The sequence below is a fragment of the Tachypleus tridentatus genome, unplaced genomic scaffold (genome assembly GCF_004210375.1).
Source record: "Tachypleus tridentatus isolate NWPU-2018 unplaced genomic scaffold, ASM421037v1 Hic_cluster_2, whole genome shotgun sequence".
Lineage (NCBI taxonomy): Eukaryota > Metazoa > Arthropoda > Merostomata > Xiphosura > Limulidae > Tachypleus > Tachypleus tridentatus.
Genome location: NW_027467782.1, coordinates 25865109 through 25886913, shown reverse-complemented (window position 1 = coordinate 25886913; position 21805 = coordinate 25865109). Strand labels below are relative to the sequence as shown.

General features: G+C 29.9%; 1 protein-coding gene and 1 long non-coding RNA gene across 7 annotated transcripts; both read left to right on the top strand.

Moving 5' to 3' along the window:
• The first annotated feature begins 233 nt into the window (after nt 1-233).
• LOC143242803 (uncharacterized) lies at nt 234-5406 on the top strand. Of its 2 annotated transcripts, none has more exons than XR_013023256.1 (2): nt 234-274; nt 3469-5406. It is a non-coding gene; the product is annotated as an uncharacterized LOC143242803 (long non-coding RNA). The 2 variants fall into 2 exon arrangements; XR_013023255.1 differs by having other exon boundaries at nt 234-323.
• Nucleotides 5407-7380: 1974 nt separating this feature from the next.
• LOC143242501 (uncharacterized) lies at nt 7381-17491 on the top strand. Of its 5 annotated transcripts, none has more exons than XM_076485931.1 (5): nt 7381-7656; nt 10602-10731; nt 12292-12348; nt 14879-14967; nt 17258-17491. In XM_076485931.1, the coding sequence occupies exons 2-5, from the start codon at nt 10699-10701 to the stop codon at nt 17382-17384; spliced, it is 306 nt and encodes a 101-aa protein (XP_076342046.1). In that variant the 5' UTR covers nt 7381-7656; nt 10602-10698; the 3' UTR covers nt 17385-17491. The 5 variants fall into 5 exon arrangements, with proteins under 5 accessions (XP_076342046.1, XP_076342049.1, XP_076342047.1 ...); XM_076485932.1 differs by lacking the exon at nt 7381-7656 and adding an exon at nt 9292-10254; XM_076485933.1 differs by lacking the exon at nt 7381-7656 and adding an exon at nt 15765-15854 and having other exon boundaries at nt 9292-10731; nt 14879-14990; nt 17258-17369.
• The last annotated feature ends 4314 nt before the right edge of the window (nt 17492-21805 follow it).

Sequence of the window (21805 nt, the reverse complement as noted above, 5' to 3'; positions counted from 1 at the left end):
TGATATCACATCTTCCAATTATTTTAGTTTAGTCACAGAGTCCATCAGTCTCCTTTCACTAAAACTGATTTCTTATTATTACTTTCTGACTTATGGTGTACAATTCCTTCTTCTTGTAATTTTTGTTAGTTAATTTACATATAACAGTTTACTTTATTTTGGTGCACTGGAATTTTTCTTGTAGAACTTTTCTAGTTATATTTTCTTATAACTTCTAGATCTTTTCATGACATGGACTGGGCAACCTACTTTCATGACTATGGACAAGAAAATAGTAAGTATTGAAGGGTAAACCCACAAGTTGCTGTAGTTCTGCTTGAAAAGTAAGTGGAACATAAAAGTAATCAAAGTTAATTTTAAATGTCACTCTATACTGCTTTATTATAAATTGTTAGTCTTTCCAATAATTATTATGCGTGTTTTGATTTTTAAAAAAGGAAAATGAAAACATATAGCCACCTTAAAAGTTGTATGTTTAGTTACCTAGTCATATGTTGCCCTTAAGATACCTGATACTATTGATGTCTTACAACAAGACATGTACTGCAAGATGTCAAGTTTCATTTTTAAATTAAAAGTTAAGTCTTGTTTAGTTTCTCAACTAGCCTTTAACAGGTGTAAATACAAATTTAGAAAGAATGAAGGTAAGATGATAAATAGTTGTAGACTCTGAATAAAGTAATGTTTTATTTTTTCTTTCTTTAATGTTAGTTTATTTTTAGTATTGGTTAAATTGTTTGATATATATATATTTGTTTATGAGGATTATTTTGCATTGTTATCTTAAGATATGTGTTTAGAACAAAACTAAACCTCCTAAGCTAGCTGAATCTTGTGTTTGGGATTATAGCACAAAATTTGCTTGCATTGAGGGTACCATGACAGATGAATTAATACCTTCTAATCATAATAAGTATGGTGATATGTTAGATGTACATAATATTCATTTCTTGTTTAATTTTTATTTGAACTATATAGGTATTTTGTTTTGATCAGAAGTTGGAAACAGTTGTAGATTTTATTACCAAAAGTTTCTCTCCGTATATTTTTTTTATCATAGTAATATATTAAACATAACTTGAGAATTCTCTGATGTCGAGAAACCCACTTGTTGAGAAAATTATATGCAAAAACGGCTCGTTTGGGTTGAGAAAATATTTTACATAGAAGGTCGAAACGTTGTTTGCTCTTCTATGTAAAATATTTTCTCAACCCAAATGAGCCGTTTTTTTTTATATAAATTTGAGAATTCTCTGTATTAATACGATAATTATTAATGAATCAGTTTTAATTGTCCAGAGTTTAATAATAGTTGAATGTCTGTTATGTAGTCAGTTAATCATACATGCAAACAATTTGCACATATTCACAAGATGATAGGTTCCAATGCTTTAAATTAAATAAACATTCTTAGATTTTCATCTCCACGTGTAATGTGAGAGTAATAAAACATTGAATACAAAGTAGATAAATATTATCAATATATTATTTTTCTAAGGTAGATAGAAATAAAATCTTAAATTTATGGTATAATGTTTATAACTAAAATTCTATTTTACATTTTGAAGTTAATGATCATGAATGTGTTAGTTAATTTAGCCATAATTAGTTTCATTTAGTAGAAAACCACTTAAATTCAGAATGTTTGTTTATTCATCTATTTAACACTGCTTACCACAAATTTGCACAATTAATTGATACTTTCTTGCATATAAATACGATAGTTTTCCTTTACCTTTTTTTAATGACAACTAGGTGTCTAGGCTTTTCATAATGAAAGAACACCTCATATCTGTTAAAGCATGTCTTGTTAGTTGGCATAACTAAGAATATAGATACTTGTAGGAATATCATGAAGTATATATTTTGTGTAGGTTGATCTGTAAGTAATTTTGAAAATTTTATATTTAAGGTTGTTCTATGTGTAAGCTTCTTTATAATAGAAGTTATATATGGTTTTAACTATCAGCTTTGAGTTGTACTTATGAGATAAAATTCATGTTTTTTGTTTGTGTGTTGAAATATCCTTAAGTCATTCAATCAAAGTAATTTTTTAGAAATATGTAAAGCATATAAGTGTTTGAGTCACAGTAATTATATGTTTAGAAGTTACACTGTGCACAAAAGAAGCTTCTCCACTACAATAAAAATACAACTGTTCATGAGTAGTTTGTTGATCCTGATTCTAAAAAATTGTTGAATATTACTGATCACTTCTAGTTTTTGAGCTATGTTAGGTTTATTCTAAATATTCTTATATATTATGAAAATAACACTCTGATAACTTTATTTATTTATTGATAATTGCATTTAAGAATGTTCAAAAACAACATGTAATTATATACTGAAAATACACTTAAGCTATGTTTAAAACTTTCATCATGGTATTATTTTTTATTTCTTTTTTACAAAATACCTGACAGACTTGTTGTATCTTTTATGTATGTTTTTAGTTTCATGCTATAAGAATCAACAGTAATCTTCCATCATCACAGAATTCCACTGTCTTTCTTGATGTTACTGTTCTATTATAGACATATCTTGAGGGAAGTGCTCACCAAGATTATTGCTCACTGCACCTAGATCTGCTTAATTAAAAGTGTGAGAAGTGTAAATTTAGTGACATCTTGGACCCAGTTTTCCTCTAGTTCTCAGGGATATCAATAATCATCACAACATAGTTTTCATCTCTGTAAATTCCTAAGAAAACTTCAACAACCAGTTTGAGTGATTTCCTAGCAGTAAGTTCTTTCTGACTGAGTAGTGTTTCAAAATCACCATTCATCAGCACTTCCCAAATCTGTGGCCCAACAAAGATACCACCTTTAGTTTTACTTCACTAACTTTTTGAAACTTATAAGACAGATGGAGTGATGAAAGAAACATATCTTGATGATTCACTGAAAGTTGGAACTCAACTTTCTGTTTTCCTGGAACGTAATTCTCTCACTGGCCATAACGTTTTTTTTAATGAATTTTATGATATTGGTTATCCCAGACAGACAAAAAGCTACAGTGTTTGGTTTACTCACTTTATGGACTTAGCAGTAGTGGATATTTGATTGCTTCAGGTATAAGCTGCATGTTCTACTATGTTCACAGCATTAATAACAGGAACCAATGGCTTAGTGTTCCCATTATGTAAAAGCACAGTTTTCACACTAACTTTAGATGTATTGGTAAAATGTTTTCTTTCTTGAGAGTATATTCAGTACTTGATTCTTCAATTAGTGCATCAACATTTGTACAGAAACACAAAGTATCTTGCATGCTGTAGTGAGAAGCAAGACTTTATGATAAATTCCATTGCCGTAAATGAAAGTTCCCATGCTGTTTCAGTATAAAACAAGTCACAAATCTGATCATTTAGTTCATCTTGTGTGATCAGATGAGGCAATTTATGCTGAGATGCCACAGGGTAAAATTACTAAATGAAGGAAGTAAAGATGATTCATTGTCTTTTTGCAGTATAACTTCTATTTCCCACTTTGCTGCTGGATGTGACACAAGAAAATCATCCCCATGAGATACTGGTTTCATCACAGATGCAATCTCTGGATATTTAGTGTATTGTTTAGTTTTGTCTGAATATCCAGAAATATTAATGCAAAAATAACAGTCAGTTAGATGATCTTTGGGCTCACACTGTATCATTGAAATTGTCAATGGCACAATTGCTCTTCTTTTATTTAGCCACTGTGTGAAGCCAGATTTGGAAACTGTACAACACAAATGTAGCATAAACTGTTTAGGTGGTTTTTGGACTTTACTTGAAATGAAAGCAGCCAGTACATCAAATAATTATCTAAAAAGTATAAAAGAATTATGTTTACAGAACTAGTTTAAAATATTTTAAAAACAAAATTTTGATTTTATTTGATTATATCACAGGTAGGATGTGAGTAACCAACTGTGTGAGTGAGTGAAAAGCAGTTGAGAGAGAGGTGTATCACTCTGCCCATTTTAAGCTCCGTTGAGGGACTCCTCAAATATTCCTGGGCAGAAAAGGTGAACATGGGAATGAAGCAAAATTGGTGCAAGTCATTATAATTTTATCAAGAACAAGTAGCACATATAAACAATATATATGGAGTTTCACACCAATACAATACAGTTACTGTTTGAAGTTATCAAAAATTTATTCCTTTTGTCCATTAAACTTTCTATGTAAACTTAATTTCACAGTATAAACCTATTGAACTGAGCTGATTGTATGGTATTACACATATTGTTGATAAAGTAGTGAGATACTACAGTATCTTAAAATCTGGAGGTGATGGACAAATTCTGATTACATATGTGAAACCAAAAGTATTTAATTACCAAGAATCACTTGAGTTTTCTCTAGTAGTAAATGATTTGTTATGCAGTGTTACCTAAAACATTGTTTAGGACAAATTTGTGTCATAAAGATAAAATTTTTGTTTTTTGTTTTTTACTTTACAATGGTGTGTTTACACTTTATATTTTATAATGCATGCTTTTGAACCAATTTCAATGTTTATTTATTTTGTGAAAAGTGTATAACTACCTTTCAAGTTGTTTTAGAAATAAAATTATTGCTAAAAAATACAAGTTTAAAATAATGCAACATTTTTTTAAAGGGTCTTATTTTTTTTAGGTAGGTCTTGTTCAGACTTGTGAATGAAAAGGATTTGTACAATTTTAATAATATAATTTACTAATTTTTTTAAAATATTAATTTGACCTATCCATACTTTTAGTGTGAATAAATGTTCTTTACTCCCTTAAGGGTGAGAGAAGCAGACAAGAAGATGTTGGTAGAAACTGCCCTAAAACAGCTCAGACAGTTAACATCAAACAGTGATAAGTATAATTGTACTTAATTCTTCCCTTTGTTACATATTTTGGTTTCCTATAATTACTGGCTTGATGGAAAGTATCCATTCAGTTTTTTGTGTGTTTAATGAATTAGTAAAATGTGACTGTTCAATGTCAAGAACATTGATATCAATTATTCTGAGAAGAGAGTGAACCAGGATTTCAGTTAACATAAATAAAATATAAAGATTCTCATCATTACCACAGTTTTGTTAAAAATGGATAGTTCTAGCAGCAGAGCTTACCATATTAATGTCTGCCATAAAAGGAAATTAGGCCAAGAAGTGCACTTTCTACTTATTTCTAACAAAATGTATTGACCAGTTTTTAATTGTTTGGCTATATAGTTTTAAAATTTTGTGAGAGACAAAAACGTTTATAACACTAAATTATTAAAATTATTTGACCCATGTGTTGCTTTATTTCTCAGTTTTAAATCACTTTTTGTTTAGCCCATTTATTGTGTTATAGAATAGGGAAAGTGTGATTCTGAGGGAAGTTTGATATTATAATTAAATTGTAATCATAACACAAATAATAAAAAAAGACATTAAACACGGGTCAGTGTTGTCTGGCAGATTTTAGTGTATTAGTCTATTAATAATTATACCTTGAGTGAAATTATAAGTAAAATATTACAATATAAGACAAATACTGAAATATTTTCTAATATAAAAATAATAAAATTCATAAGGTTTCTAACTGATTTAGAAATTTAGGGAAAAAAACTTCATTATAGTATGAATGTAGACATTTCAAGAAATCACTGAGTAAATTAACATATTGCTATTGTGGTACATGTAATAGTTCTGTTCTAATTTTCCATTTGATTTAATAGCTAGCTCATAACTGTTTGGTCTCAAGGTAATATATAGATAGTAGAAAATGAACTTGAATCATCTTATAAACTGTTGTTGTGACACAACTGAATTCCTTGTGTTTTCTGAATATAACTTAACAACTAATTGTAAAGTTACATACAGATATTAGAATATAAACAAACCTTGTAGTATAATAAATAGCAGCTATGATAGATCTAAACTGTCTTCTTTATGATTCAACACACTGATATAGTTGTGTTAAGAGAGTCATCTGTATAAACAATATCTGTAAAGATGTGTTTTCAAAACAAACACCAAGGGCCTTTATGAGATTTTTAGAATGGTACATAATACAGTTTTTCAAGTGTGGTCCCAGTTATTACTGGAAGAAACATTTTCATGTGGATGCAAAGTAAAATTGCCAACCTGGTATGTGGTGAAGTAAAATGGTAAGCAGACAATACAGGAGAGAACAGTTAGTATTATGTACAATAATTTAGGTATAGTTGACTGGTATGCTGTAACATAATAATACATTGTGTTATAATAATCCATAAATGGCTAAATGATTGTTACTATACCACAACTGCTGCAACCTAATGGCAGACACTAGAAAATCACAGTACTATGACAAGGAATAAAAAATGGTAATTATGTGCTAATATGGTATATATCTAATATAGTGGGAGATGCTAAAAACAAACAAACAGTACTACAACCATGAAAAAGTGGCTAAATGATTGTCACTGTGCTGTACCTTGATGTTGCTATAAGGTGACTGTTTTGTGGTGCTAAATAATTTGACAAAGTTGTTTACCAAACTAATGCAGAAGAGCATATGATGTTACTACTATAGAATAATTCAGTTTGTTTGTTACATATACAAGACAAATATGTCTGTAGTAATATTACACAGTAGTATAATTTGTTTGTCATTGTATAAACAGACTTTTCATCCTCTACTTACATCAGACAGTTATAGCTGGCAGCTGGTTTTTACTCAATATTAAACATATTTACATGCTGCGTATCTGAAAGCCAGTGTTCAGTTTATTTTGAAATAAATCTCGCACATCTCATGCTTGTAAGAAATGTTTGGTAGGATAGTCTACAAATGGGAAAAGGACTTTTAAAGAATCTTAAAAATGGGAATAATGTTTGACATGTTTCTCTAATAATTTGACACTGAAAGAAGTTAGTTGTGCTTAACTTTTATGAAACATTTAAAGTTGTGCATTTTACTTGTCATATAAGTATGCTACTGGTTGAATTGTAATTGACTAATTAGATAAAATAATTATTAGCTTTGTTGTACTGTACATTTTAGACTCATAATGAATGATACATCATCAGGTTATTATGGGGTATAATTTTCAACAGTTTTGAACTTTACATTAAATACTATCTGGTAGATGGTGTAGTTTCTTTGCAAAGAGGTTTTAGTGGAATAGTCCATTGTAATTAAGGTAATATAATTTACTTTGTTTGTGTGAATAATACATACTTCATGAAAAATATGTTAAGATCCATTTTTTTTCATAGTTAGTCATTAAGTGTTGCTTTTTTAAAATATCATTCATGCTTTTTCATTTATAAATTTGACTGCTCATGGGAGAGATGTAATTAAACATTAAGGGTTTTTTTTTCTCTCTAGCACTATACTGTTTCTGCTTCTGTTTGATTTGTTTGTTACATGAAACAATTTTAAGGTAAACTTGTAGATGTTTACAGCACTGGAACTACTAGTAAACATTTGTTAATGAAGAAGAATTTTTGTAACATTACTCCTGTTACTGATTGTAAACAGAAGACTTAGTACTCCTGATTTACATATTAATTTATGTTAGTGCAAGTATAGTACTATATCATGTTGTTGTTTTTTTAATTCATGGAATACCTATTGTGAATCATATTAGATACTCAAGAGATTCAGACAAATGAAAAAGGTACAGAGCAATATAAAATTCTAACAAAAGATAGCCATGTTTAGATAGTAAGTAAAAAATTTTCATGTTTTGTTTTTGTTATTTGTTGTGAAAAAAAGTCAGAGTGGCCTTTTAACTAATATAAAACAATTTGTTAATGATAATACAAGTTCCCTTGCACAGTCCTTCAACAGTTACAAAGATTAGTGATAAGGGTTAACATTTTCTGTTACCATCAGTTGTCTTAAGGGTTCAAAATATTTGTAAGCTAATAACCATCATGAAGGGTGGAAACTTCTGTAAGGTATCAGCCTCTGTGTTTCTTAAATGTTTTCACAAAACTCTTAGTTGTTTACAATTCATTTTGTGAGGTTGGACTTCAATGGTCACATCATGATTCAAACTGCTTACTCTTGAATGTTCAACATTTAGTTGTTTCTTGTCCCAGCCTTTTGTATTACTTTGTTTTCACCATAGGCAATTTTTTTTCAGAATAGTATGTTACTGTGGACATGAATAATTAGTGTAAATATGTGTATATTGCTTTGATGTTTTGAACTATAAAGTGCTTCTTTATGTTTAGTTTTACACTTCTGGAAAGAGCTAAAATCATTTAACTCAATTGGGACTTTAACACTAGTTAAAAAGTTATAAAATTTGATAATATTGTCATACTTTTGTGTAAATAATAAAAATTTATCAGAGAAACTAACTTTAAAACAAAATATTTACAAGTAGATTTCAAATGAAACAAGTCAGAACTGTTTTTGTGTGTGTGTTTGGAAAATATTTTATTAATCATTATAAACTTATAACTGCTGGAAAGAAACTGTATAACATACTTATTTTTCTGGTTGTGTTAGATGTTGATGTTTTCAGTTTGAAGAAATCAAGTATTGTGGAATGTTTTTTTGTTTAGTAACTAAGAAAGATATTTATCTGCATTGTACGTTGTATGTTTTTTTTTTTTGTTTGTGGGTTACTTTTTTTTCCACAAAATAGTTTATTGTAACTATCTGTTCATACCTTTGTTGCTGAGTTTTTGGGAGATAGTTTTCAAGTGACTTTTGTGTACAAACCAAACAATTTCCATAAAATCAGTTTATAAATTGATCCTATTTAATAATACCATTTTTTTGCTTGAGTTGTATATAGAGCTTTATTTATATGTTTATGTACACAGTATATTTATTATTTGTTTTGGTTTCTGAAAATATTGGATGGATGAATGGATAGAATACATTAAAAGTTAATTGTATACTTAGTGTTGTTTTGTTAGCTGGTGTTTATTTTTAATGTTTTAAACAGTAATTTGTTTGTATTTACCAGTACTATATTATATGAAACTATATTGTTTTATCCAATAACAAACAAGCATACTTCAATAAGATGTTGGTTGTTTTTTTTTAAGTTAAGAAATAATGTTACAGTTGTTAACAGAATGACTAGTGCATAGTTTCCAAAAAATGTTTTTTTTTGTAGATTGTTTTATTATAGGCTGTGTTTGACTTACAGGTATTGCTGTATAGTCACAGTTCTTTGTGGTAACATTTACTATGCAACTCTAGATACATGTACTTCTCCCTAAGTACTTTTGTCAGACATCATTTCATTTGTAGGTCATAAAAACGTGATGAATATAATCTACAGCCTTTGTTACTGTTTGTTTTAACAACTAAAATAAGAAGACAATTTTATGACACACTATCAAAATGTTCCTCTCATTTAATACTTCTGCTTATAATGACGTAAAATTATTTTTATGGAAGTAAACATAACAACTTTATTCAACATACATTATTATTGTGACATTATATTTCTGATTTTATTTCATAACATTCAGTTTGAGATGTTTTAAGGATAGTTTGGTACAGCTGTAGCAATGTATCCTTGTCTGATACATTTTTTAGTGTTCCATTATGAAGAATGAGAATTTAACAATCTGGATTAAACAGAAGTTTATTTATACATTGCTATTTATCTTCAGTTAAGACATTTTTACATTTTTCTGTTAGAGATTCCATCTTTTGATTTCCCATCCTATGTTATAATCCTTGTACAAATTTTACAACCCTAGTCATTCCCATTTGGTGATCACGTTTGTAGGTATATCTTCCTCCTTAAATAGCTGATTGGCAAATAGCAAGATTTTGTCCCAGCTGTCATTATCTTTGAAGAAAGTTCACTGAATAAAGTAAATTAACATTTTTCCAGGGATATTTTAGCATGATACAGCCATGTTCTCAAAGCTCTCTTTGCCTTCAATTGTAAATTTAAGAAGGTTTACTGTTAGTAATAGGGATAACACAAGATGAGTCTGTAAAATATTTTATATATCAGTTTTTATACAGCATTATGCATTTATTTAATCATGTATTATTTTTTCAGTGATGTTTTTTTTTTAACTTTCATCAACTAATTTTTCCTTTCTTTTACAAAATTTTCAGTTGTGGATTTTTCTTTTTAAAATTATAACATACATGTATATTGTTTTATATGTACAAAACAGTCTAATTTCTTTATTGTATTGTTTCAAACATTTTTAAACATTGTTATAAGTGTTTATCTGTTATATTATTGTGTAATCTTTAATTTAAGACTTTTCCATTTACTATTCAGCTAAAGGTACCTGAAGAAAGTATTACCCAACAGTTTTATCCACATCAGTATGTATTATTAAAAATATAGTTCTCTGTAGTTAACATCTTATCATTGGTGGTTTAACCTACAATATACTTCATTTTTCCCTTTCAATAACTACTATGCGTAATTTATTATACAGTTTTATATATTATAGACTAGCACAGAACGCTTAGCATGTGTAGAAATGAGAGCTTTGTTAAAGGCTTGTAGAATGTGCAAGAACTTATATAACTATGTGTGTGAAGGAAATCACTCACTCTTTGTGGTGCAGAGAAGTAGGTATCTCTGAAATACATTTTTCAGGTAAGAAAAGTTTTAACATTTGAAAGTGAATTGCATTTACATTGTATCATCTAAATTCATTATTTAGAACCATAGTGAGAGTATGGAATGGATTGGAACCAGGTACGGATCTCTAAAGCCTGGAAAAAAACCCTGCAAAGAAACTGTTTCACATCCAATCATTTATGCCACCTCATGCATGTCATACAGGTTTTCAGGTATGGTCTTTACAGGTCACTTGTGAACTTACTGGTGAATAATGAATTTTCAGAACTAAAGCAAATAGAGAAATAAAAGAAGATTATTGGATTGCTAATCTAAACTGTTCAACCTTTCAGAATTAATCTAGCTCCTGGAATTGGTGATCTCTGTTCATTGGTTTTATCTCTGTCAAAAAAATAAAAATAACTGTTCTTTCCTTATTTTTTTATGAAATATGAAAGCTGAATTTTCTAAAATTTGCTGTTCGTTTAAGATAACTTTTCATACCTGTTTTTTATAAATTAATTAGTATGACATATATTTTTAAATCAGTCTCCAGATGTCACCTTTATTTTACTTAAACACCTAAGCATAGTTTTAAATACACATATATTTAGCCATTTCTAAATTAAAATATCCCTAACACCTTTCCACAGACATTACTGCCATTGGCTATGTTGTATAAGAAATGAGACACTTACAATAATTTATAGACAAATAAACATTTCCTGGAAAACTGGATGACCTTCATAATATCACTAAACTCCCTCTCTGTATATAAATATCATTCATTTGATTACACCACCACCACCAGTTTGCCCCTGAAGAAGAAAAGCCCACCTTATGAAAGAACTCATGTTGTAGTGGTTTTTATTTCATTTTATTTTACGACTTCAGCTTTGTTCTTATTATCCTCCTGCACATTTCCAATACTCTCTTCAATGAAATTTATTTTTGTTATTAATTCTCTTGTTTTACCTTGTGTGTTTTTGATCTTCTAATTTTCCTTCTCTTTATTCTGATTTCTGTTAATTTATTTCACATCTATTTGTTCTCACTTTCTTCACGTTATTACCACTGTTTTGTGATTTCCAACATGTTTTTAATCTTGGTTCAAACATACACTGTCATCTTGAAGTCTTTATTCTATTTTATTTACACTAAAATATTATTATTTCTTATGCTAATATTGCAACAGTCTCTATTGGTGTGTTGTTTTCTTTTATTACTCAGTAAAAATATTACTAATTCCAGTCTGCTTACAGGAAAAAAAGTGATTATCTCTTTAGCTGAAATCTCTACAACTTACATAATTTCATGAACTAACAATAACTAAGGGATAGGTCTAACTCACATATAAAATAAACTTTCCTATCTGTGGTACTAAATCAAATCTGGCTGTTTAACCTCCACTAATTCAGTAAGTGATTGAGAACATGGTAACAGACTTACTAACTAATTAACTGACACATTATGTGACAGAGTAACTATGTGATACATGTTTCAATATTAAAATATATTTTTTCCAAGTCTTCAAAAACTTAAGATGCAGCATGTAAATCACTCCAACTGTAAACACTTAGAACATTTATAGACATCACAAAATACAAAACATCTCAATTAAAATTATAACAAGAAAAACATATCTCTAAATTTGTATAACTGAATTTTTATTGTAATAAAGCTAACTATAAGTCAAGGTAATTTTTTCATTGCTTTTTTTTATATAGATTGTCACTGTTTATTACTTATATATATATATAAGCTTGAACCGTTTTGTTCAATTGTATGTACAGGGTTCCAATCCAGCTTGGCAGTATGCTGATCAACTCCATGGACCATCTACATCTTTTGTAAGTCCATATATGTTGAACTGACTCACTCATTTGTCTTTAAAAGAATGTAAACTCACCTCTCAGTTCTTAAATAATTTCTCAAAAAACAAAGAGTACATATGTTTATGCTAATATGTTATTTGGTTTACTAGCTTGCAAGGTTATCCCACAATTTGCAAATGTTTTCAGACAAATAACAGAGAAATTTACATATGGCATCACTGTGGTGAACATCATTTTTTTACACACATTTGTCAGAATTTGTAAATATTTTCTTAATAATATATTAGTGAATTTACAATATAATGCACACAATTTCCAACAATCAGTGAACAGTATCATTGTAATATTTTCTTTTATCTGAGTAGTCATTTTTCCAAACATCACTTATATGAACTTGTGGCTACCTTTCTTCTATTCATTGCTCATTTAATGAAAAAGATATGTATCAGGTTTTAAGTATGTATGGACTGGATTTTTTGCAGAAGGTGTTTGTAACTTGTTGGCAATAAATTTCAACAGTAAACAAATAGCACACATCCACTTGCTTTTAAAAATATTTTAAAATAAGTCACTTTTACATACAAATGTTTGTTACACTGTTGGTTATCAGAGTTGTATCCAGAGCTTTAAATAATTGTTTCCTTTCATCAAAGTCCACACAGGCTGATTCAATTACTTTAGAATGCAGTTGATAAGACAAATTATTTTTCTCTACTCTTATCATAAAAGTACCAGCAAATAATTCATTTATATTACCCTATGGGTTACCACAGTTGTATCAGGCTTTATAAACACTCCTTAACAGTACAAATTTTTCTTGTTATCTGAGTTAAACTGTAAAACTCCTTTTAAGACATCAATTATTAACAATTTTAAAATATTTCTTTTACTTAACTTTGTTTGGTGATTGCCACAGTTGTATCCAAGAAAAAAAATAGTTTAAAGTTTTAAATAAAATTGTAATTTCCTATAGTGAAAAGAATATTTTGTAAATATATTTGACTTGTTTTGATTATTTCAAAAGTCAATTGAATGCCACCCAGTTTGTGTTCAAAATTTTCACAAATGCTTATTTTAAAGAATTCTTCCCTCTTTTGCTATTAAAATCCTGATAACATGACTAGTGTGTGTGATAAATGGCATTTGCTAATTGATTAGTTAATAGGCTCATTAATCAACTAGGTTTGATTAATTAATATGTGCACGCTCCTACAATCTATGCAACCAAATTTAAAAAAATTTAAAAATTGGCTATGTGCTGTCTTTATAATATTTTTCAGCAATGCTCTTTTTTTAAAATATGAAACTTCCTGTTTTATTCACATTGTTTTGATTTTGTTAAACAGTTTTGAATTACCCTTAATTTTGTATGATAAAACTCTTCCAAATACCCTTGTTTGCATATTCTTAAAATGTGCTTTGTCTAGAAAGAAATTTGTTATAAGTTTTACAGATATCCCTACTTAACAAATTTATTATCATTATTGACTAAATACCACAACAAGGTTGATATTATATTTGTTTTCCCAACAAATAGTAATCTTAAGTCTTCTGCAAATTGAAAACATTTTTCCCTATCACAAATAAAGGCAGTAATGTGTTAATTTATTTATTTTGTTTGAACAGGATTAACAAGAAACTAATATCCAGTAAAGATCTGAGTCGTCAGAATATGTTTAACTGCGCATTATCGTACACTGAACGATAGACTTATAAATATTGCAACTCAATAACACTGTAGTATATCATTCAATTAGTAAAAATTTAATTTTAAACAAAAAATCAAAACAATAGTAAAGTATCTTTATTGAGCCTTTAACAGTGTTCATGTGATGTCTGTGTTTCATACATATACATATGCTCATCAAATTATAGGAAAATTTTAAGCCAATACTAGATACCACTATTTAGTGTGTTTGTACTAAATATCATGCACTTTGATTAAATAGTTTCTACTTTGAGAAGTAAAAAACCAAAAGGTATCAGTGACATTGCTTTTGTCTAGAAATGGTTAAATGAGCTAAACAAAAGCTACTGTTTAAAATTAACCTTGATGAACATATTGTGAACCATATTGTCTGCCTCAGTGTTCATCTGTCTCCCATTCAAAAGCTGCACATGCAGGCAAAAATCAACATTCACATGCAGGCAAAAACCAACATTCACTTCAGAAGTGATGTGAGAACAAGCAGGAATGATGTTGACACCAGGTGTTCTTTTTTGCAGGATATTCTAAACTAAATTATTAAGAATTAATAATACTATCATTCACATTTTTAAATTGTAACATAAATAATAAAAATGTTGATTTATTATATGTTATTATTGAGCAGCTCTTAGCCTGACTTAAGTGCTGTGCAGTTACTTTTCATGCTGGGTAACATAAATAGCTCAAAGCTTTACTCTAAGTGAATAAAATCAAGAGTGCAACACAACTAACCTTTTTAAAGTCCATAAAATAATTAAAAAAAAAGATTATCTTAAATGTTTTCTGTCACTTGTAATGGGTACTTTTGCTTCTAACTTACTATTTTACTTAATTAAGATTCCAGATATTCCACCACTACCACCTTTTCCTCTGGATGATGAAGGTGTCACAGATGACGAAGCTCTAGCTTCAATGCTGATGTCATGGTATATGAGTGGATACCATACTGGTAACTATCAGTTACATTATAAAGAAATCTTATGAAGTTATCAAACATTTTTTGTCAAAAAAATTGTCCATTCTATTTTACTATTATATCCTTCAGTATGTTCAAAAGTTCTGAGTAACTGTTTTTGACTCTTTTACTAAGGATTGATGATTTCTGTCATCTAATTCTTAATGTATGTACACTTGAAAATTTCGTTTTTTAAATATCTGCATAAGTATTACCTCTTTTGTATGGCCTAATAATTAGTATTTCAGGTTGTGAGGGTGGATAACTTGAAATTGTGAGTAGCAGAACTTGAGTTATAGGAAGTGTTTGACTTAGCTGTTTAGCCCTTATGTACATAAGGTGCATCTTTAAGTTGAAAATTCAAATTTTCTAATTTCTTATCTTCTTTTTTATAACACATTGAGCAGTTTTATCACTAGTATATGATTCCATATTGGATTTTGTTTATAGCTAAACAATACCAATAAGATAAATTCTCTGTTAATTTATTAAAGTTACATTAATTACACTGCACAACTATTTTTTTGAAAAGTTTTGCTTTCCAAAAAGTTGTTGCTGATTGTGGCAGGTACCTGGTGGGTATGCATAGATATAGTTTTGGTTTTGCTTCATCACATTGGAACTCTGAGAAATAGTCAGTTAACTGTTTACTGGCAATAACGTATTTAATTGCATTTATGTTTCTAATACACTATTAAGTTCAACATAATTAGAAGTGTTTTGCTCCTGATTTTCGTTTGTATTCAATGTCCGTGCATCACGTTGCAGTGTCCAACAGTAGTCAGCAAGCATTGATGGATTCCAGTTGCCCAGATATCATTTTTCCATTGTAGCAAAACTGAAGATTTCGATGAAACGGTATGCATGATGGGCAAATTTGGATGTGATTTTTTGATCAACAGCCAAAACCTATAAGGAACACCCAACAGTGTTCAAGAAGCAAAAACTTTGTTGTGCAGTGTTATTAGTAGGATCGTAACAGACATTATTGTGAGGCAATTACCATGTTACAAGTAGTACTTAAATCACTGGATATGCAGTCTGTGATAAGTGTATGGATCACCAACTCCAGAAGATTTATACAGTAATAAGGAAATGAGACAGAGGTGAAGGTTTAAATAATAAATGAAATATGTATTCAGACCCTTCCTTATCTACTTTGTTTTAGTAACCTCATACTTTTAAGCATCTGCTGGTTCTCATTACTTGAAACATTTTTTAATAAAAGATTAACAAAATCATTGTAAGAAAATAAAACCAAGTAAAAGAAAATGCTTACTGGGAAGCAGAGATTTGGTTGGCAGGAAGAATACATGGCTATGATGACTGGCAGTGTTTGACTCACTATAATTTTACTCTAGCATTTATATAATTTAGTAATTTAGAAGTTTTGGATTCTGATATGCATATGAACTCAATGAAAGTTATTGGTAATCCCAAGAATTACTGCTAAATAAGGACTGGACTGTTCCTCTTAGATGATTTTTGATAGACGTGCATGAATCAGTTAATGCTGTCTATAGACCAAGGATAACTTCATGATTGAGATTTCTTACCACAAGTTTAATAGTGTCTCTATTTTATACTTTTACAACTTTGCTGTTTCTAAGCCTTATTATATATGATATATGTAGAAATATTAATGCATATAAGTAACTTGTATCCATGTGAATGCTTACATTCCATTGTTCAGTTATATCACTTGATTAAACATAGCTGCATTTCTTTGCGTAACTTATTGTATCTGTATTTTTACATGTGTAAAGTCTAGGTATGTGATAATTTATAACAACTATATGCATGTGTTATCAATTTCATTATAGATTACACTCGTTTATTAAATATATTTTGGTTTCATTTTACTCTTCTAGTATGTTAATTATGCCCTAACTCTCGACGTGTTGAATGTTAAGATCTCAGGCATTCTTTAACAAGGTTATCTCAACCATTAGATCAGGGGTTCCCAACCGGTGGGTTGCGACCCACCAGGGGTATCGCGAAGCCTTGGCAGGGGAGTCGCGTAGCATTGTTAGAAGTAGCTTGGGATAACATTAATTTTATTTCATCAATTACATTTTCATGTCGCGAGTGCCAAAAGGTTGTGAACCCCTGCATTAGATAATACATTACTGTTGGATAATGTTTTCTCATAATAACTACTTACTTTCCTTCTTTTTCTACCCATAATTATTTCAGGGTGAACTTTGAACCTTAATCTTTAACACATGATAGTGACATTATTTTTATTCTTCTTGTTCTAGGCCTTACGACAAATGCATACTGAATGCTGTGAATGTCAAGAACATGGCAATAAAAAATGTTGTCTTCGTTGTTCATCATGAATTATTGTATCAAAAAAAAGAATTAGTTCTTTCAAGTTTTTACTGAAATTGCTCTGTCTTATTCATGTAAAGTAATATTCTTGTAAATTCTTTAAGAAGAAATTATGCAGGTTATGTATTGTTTTTATAAATAAATATTTGTGTTTTGATCAACTTATTGCATGAAACATCATTTGTTGACAGTGTATTACATATCTATATATTGAATATTTATTACTTTGTTTTTAATATAGATGTTACAGAAATGAATATTCTTAAACTTAATTTTTTGTTGTTGTTGAAATATTTTTGATATACACTTTTCTAATTCCTGAAAATCACTAGAGGGTCTAGATAAGGAATTTTAGTATTAAAAAGTACAATAGGTATAATACTGCTGTTGTATGACAAGTATAATTAATTATAATTATGCTTCACGCCATAGGAATTGCAAATTGCTCATTATAGCCAGTCACTTCTGTAATTATGATCAATAATGTTTTGTCATATTGTCTGCTCACTGAGTTATGAGATTCACACTGAAATCCTGTTGTTGAGATATTCATACGTGCTGAAGGAATACAGATATGTTGTAAGCTATATAAAGCATGAACCTGAAGTGAAAAGATGAATACTTTAATCAGACTGGACTTGCTTCATTAACTGATTAATACAGTGTTCTTAAATCATGGTATGTACAAGTAAAACCAGAAAAGTTGGCAGTGCGTGTTGCTAGCTGTTTGTCTTTCCTCCAGTCAGTAACTCAAAATGAGTGGCAGCAACAGAGATAGCCTTTGTAGTTTTGTCATATCAAACAAATAGTGAGCAATTTTGATGTTAATTGGAATCAAATTTGAGATCCTTGATTTGTGAGCTCCCTCTCTCAAATTGCCAAAGCTTAAAATCTTGAAGTCAAAAATAAATAATGAAGCTAAAACTCAACACACAAAATATACCATTATCTAGCTCTGTACTTAATAACAAACAAACATATATATATTTATAATTCAATTTTTAAGTATTGAAATAATCAAAATATCTAATTTTAACAGGTTTATAATTTCATGACAATTGATATGATTGCAGTTTTATTAACTCTTTAAGTTCAAGTGAATACCTCATTAGGTTCTTGCTCATGTAGAGAATGATACACAATTTAGCTGTGTCCACATACATCCTTTACTGCACGTGTCATGAGGATTTTAGTGATTTGCATTCAGGATTTAATTAAACTATTTTTTACGTTCTACTAATTAGTATAGCATAAAATTGTAGCTAAAAATCTATATTTTACAATAGTATAAGGTTTAGTTTCTTACTTTTATAAAGCAATATTCTTTAAAATCCCAAATTTCTCCTACTGTGACAAATGTGACAGTTTTTATTATAGACTGTCCCCTTTTCAAATTTATTCACAACTATAAGTACAAAATTTAACATATATTACTCACTATATTACCATCATCACTGAAACAAAATATTTATAGCTTTGTATCTTGTTTAGTTACAGAGCTATCAGATAGAAAATCAGACACCTCTTGCCACACCCACCAGCATACACAACAATATTACACTTTCCAAAAAAAGCACAGAACATAGTTAGTAGAGCAGAGAGATTATGAAAAAGCTTTACGAGATGTTTGTTGGACTCTGACAAATTGTTGCTGACTTGAAATGCTTCCCAAACACTGTCAAGTACACCATAGATCAAGAGACTGAGATGTGTAAATTTGAAAATAGGAAAGGAAAAGTAGAACACCTAAATTAAATGATACCGATGTTTTTTTAATATCTTTGTTTATGCAGTCTTTGAAGCAGAAGGAAGACTTTTGTTGATCTCAAACTATGAGATAAACGACCATGTACCAAATAACAGAAAAGTGACCAGATCTACAGTATCAAGGAGACTCAATGAGAATGGAGTATTTGGTTATGTAGCAGTTAAGAAAACCTTTACCTCGTTTTCAAGTATTGTCAAGATACTGAAATTTGCTAAAAATTATGTAAACTGTACTGTTGATGATTTGAAAGGGGTGTTATGGACAGTTGAGTTAAAGTCTGCAATATTTGGTTCATAACATAGGTTATACATCCAGCAGAAGAAAAAAAAAGTGAAATATATTTACCTCAATATAGAGCATCTACCATGACGTATGGGGGAACCAGTGTGATGGTTTGGTGGTGTTTTTGTGCTGAGGTGACAAAAGATATTTGTAAAATAGCTGAAACAATGGACCAGTGCAACTACCATCAGATACTGATCTGTCAAAGTATACCCAGTGGTTTGCATATTACTGGATTGTACTGTCAAGAAGTTAATGATTTCAAACACTCATCCAACCTAAGCAAAAATTACTTAGCTAAGAAAGAAACTGTTGGAGTGATGGTCCCCAAAGAGCTCTGATCTCAGCCCAGTTGAACAAATCTGGAATTTTATAGATCAAAACTTGACAAATCAAAAGTTAATTCTGAAGAAAATTTATGGAGTGTATGAGAGGGATTTGGAGTAAAGTCCCAAAGGACAGTTTGATTAAACTTGTTGCAGAAATGCCTTACAGACTGTCTGCAATTATTAGTGCAAATGGTAGACATAGAAAATATTAACTGTGCTAAACTCAAGCACTTCCACTGAGTTTCTGTTATACTAAATATGCAGGTGAATAAACTTTTAATGTTTCACCCGTGATTTACCTTCCATTATTATTGGCCAGGTGATTAAGGCACTCGACTCATTATCTGAGAGTCGCGGGTTCGTATCCTCGTTACGCCAAACATGCTCGCCTTTTCAGCAGTAGGGACGTTATAATGTGAGGATCAATCTCACTATTCTTTGGTAAAAGAGTAGCCCAACAGTTGACGATGGGTGTTGAAGACTAGCTGCCTTCCCTCTAGTCTTACACTGCTAAATTAGGGACGGCTTGCACAGATAGCCCTTGTGTAGCTTTGTGCAAAATTCAAACCAAACCATTATTTTTTAAAAGTAGCCTGAAATCTAATTTTTGAGACTTTTTCTCAACACTTTTCTATAGTACTGTCTACATTATATAATTATAATTTGATACAAACAAGTTATTAAATTCATCTTATAAAATAATTTCATGGAAGAAACTTTAAGACAGTAAAACATTGAGCTCTGCAAGCTTTCACTGTTTACAGTCATTATTCTTTCCAGTTTTGGTTAACTGCCCAAACGATATAAGATGGAGATAAATTGTGTTATTAGTTGAAATTGTAGAAGACTAACTCCCTTCAGAGGACACAGCAGATTTCATTGTTAGTCTACTGGAGGTTCATGAGGAAATGTTTTTGTTCCCAATTTTGTGTAAAGCTGCTCTCGAGAGTTATGTATGGTAGCCATCCATAATTTAGCAGTTGTAAACTAGGGTAAACACAACTAGTTAACATCACCTTCTTCACATCATGGAGTTATGATGTTCTGAAGAAGGTAATGTTACTCTAGTTCAAGTATAGTAGTAAATTACATAGTATTTCTAAATCCAAATAAAATTTTATTTCTTATCCACAGAATCTCTTGGAAATAAGAAATATTTTTTACTTTACAGATCCATGCCTTTGGATGATCATTATTCATCATATAAATATTTATCTTCATCCCTTGTCTGATTTGGTAAACATTTTCAGCTTAGTCAAGACAATATTCACCTATAGGGCCAAAAGCTCTTTGCTTCCCTGTATGTGCAGAAAATTTCAACCTCAAATTCTTGATCTGGATGTTTCCTTATACAGCAGAACGCCAGACACTGTTCATGCAAATTTGTTCAAGAAAGAAATCCAGTCAGAACTGCAACAAATAATAGATTATTCATCTCAGGAAGGAATCACAATTACACTTTCAATCTTACTCAAGAAACTGGTGTGTTATGTTTTCTTGGATGAAGTCTGGCAGCCACATTTTGCCATTTAAAATACTTCACTCAAAGTTCAGGATATCAAGGAGTCATAAAGTAGATACCACAAAACATTCTGCTGAAAAAAATCAGGTATTGTCTCAGATAAGTACTCAGCATCCTTTAAATCTTCATTCAATATCCCACCTAAATTGATATTGTTATACCTCGCTTAAGCTACCAAGATGTCTTTACTTGGTTGGTTCACACTGTTTACAGATTGACATTTTGCTGATAAAGATATTTAATATCCTTCTAGAAATACTAACGTTTTAAGTTAATTCTCCAAGGGTAGAAATATTCTAAATTTTCAGCAGGACACCTCAAAATTTTCACGGACATTACCGAAAACAAGAAATCAAGTAGAGACAATTATTATATAAAACAGAATCATTTTATTCATAGCACTGAAACATTATTTCAAAGCAAGTGGCAACAAGCCTTGTATCCATTAAAAATGACACATCAATCAAACTGGTAGATTTAGTCATCCAGCACTGAGACATAAGCTGATGTAGACTCAGTATCTCTGTTGTCTTTACGTGTGTGAGTTCCATGTGGACTCACAAATTGTCTGTTG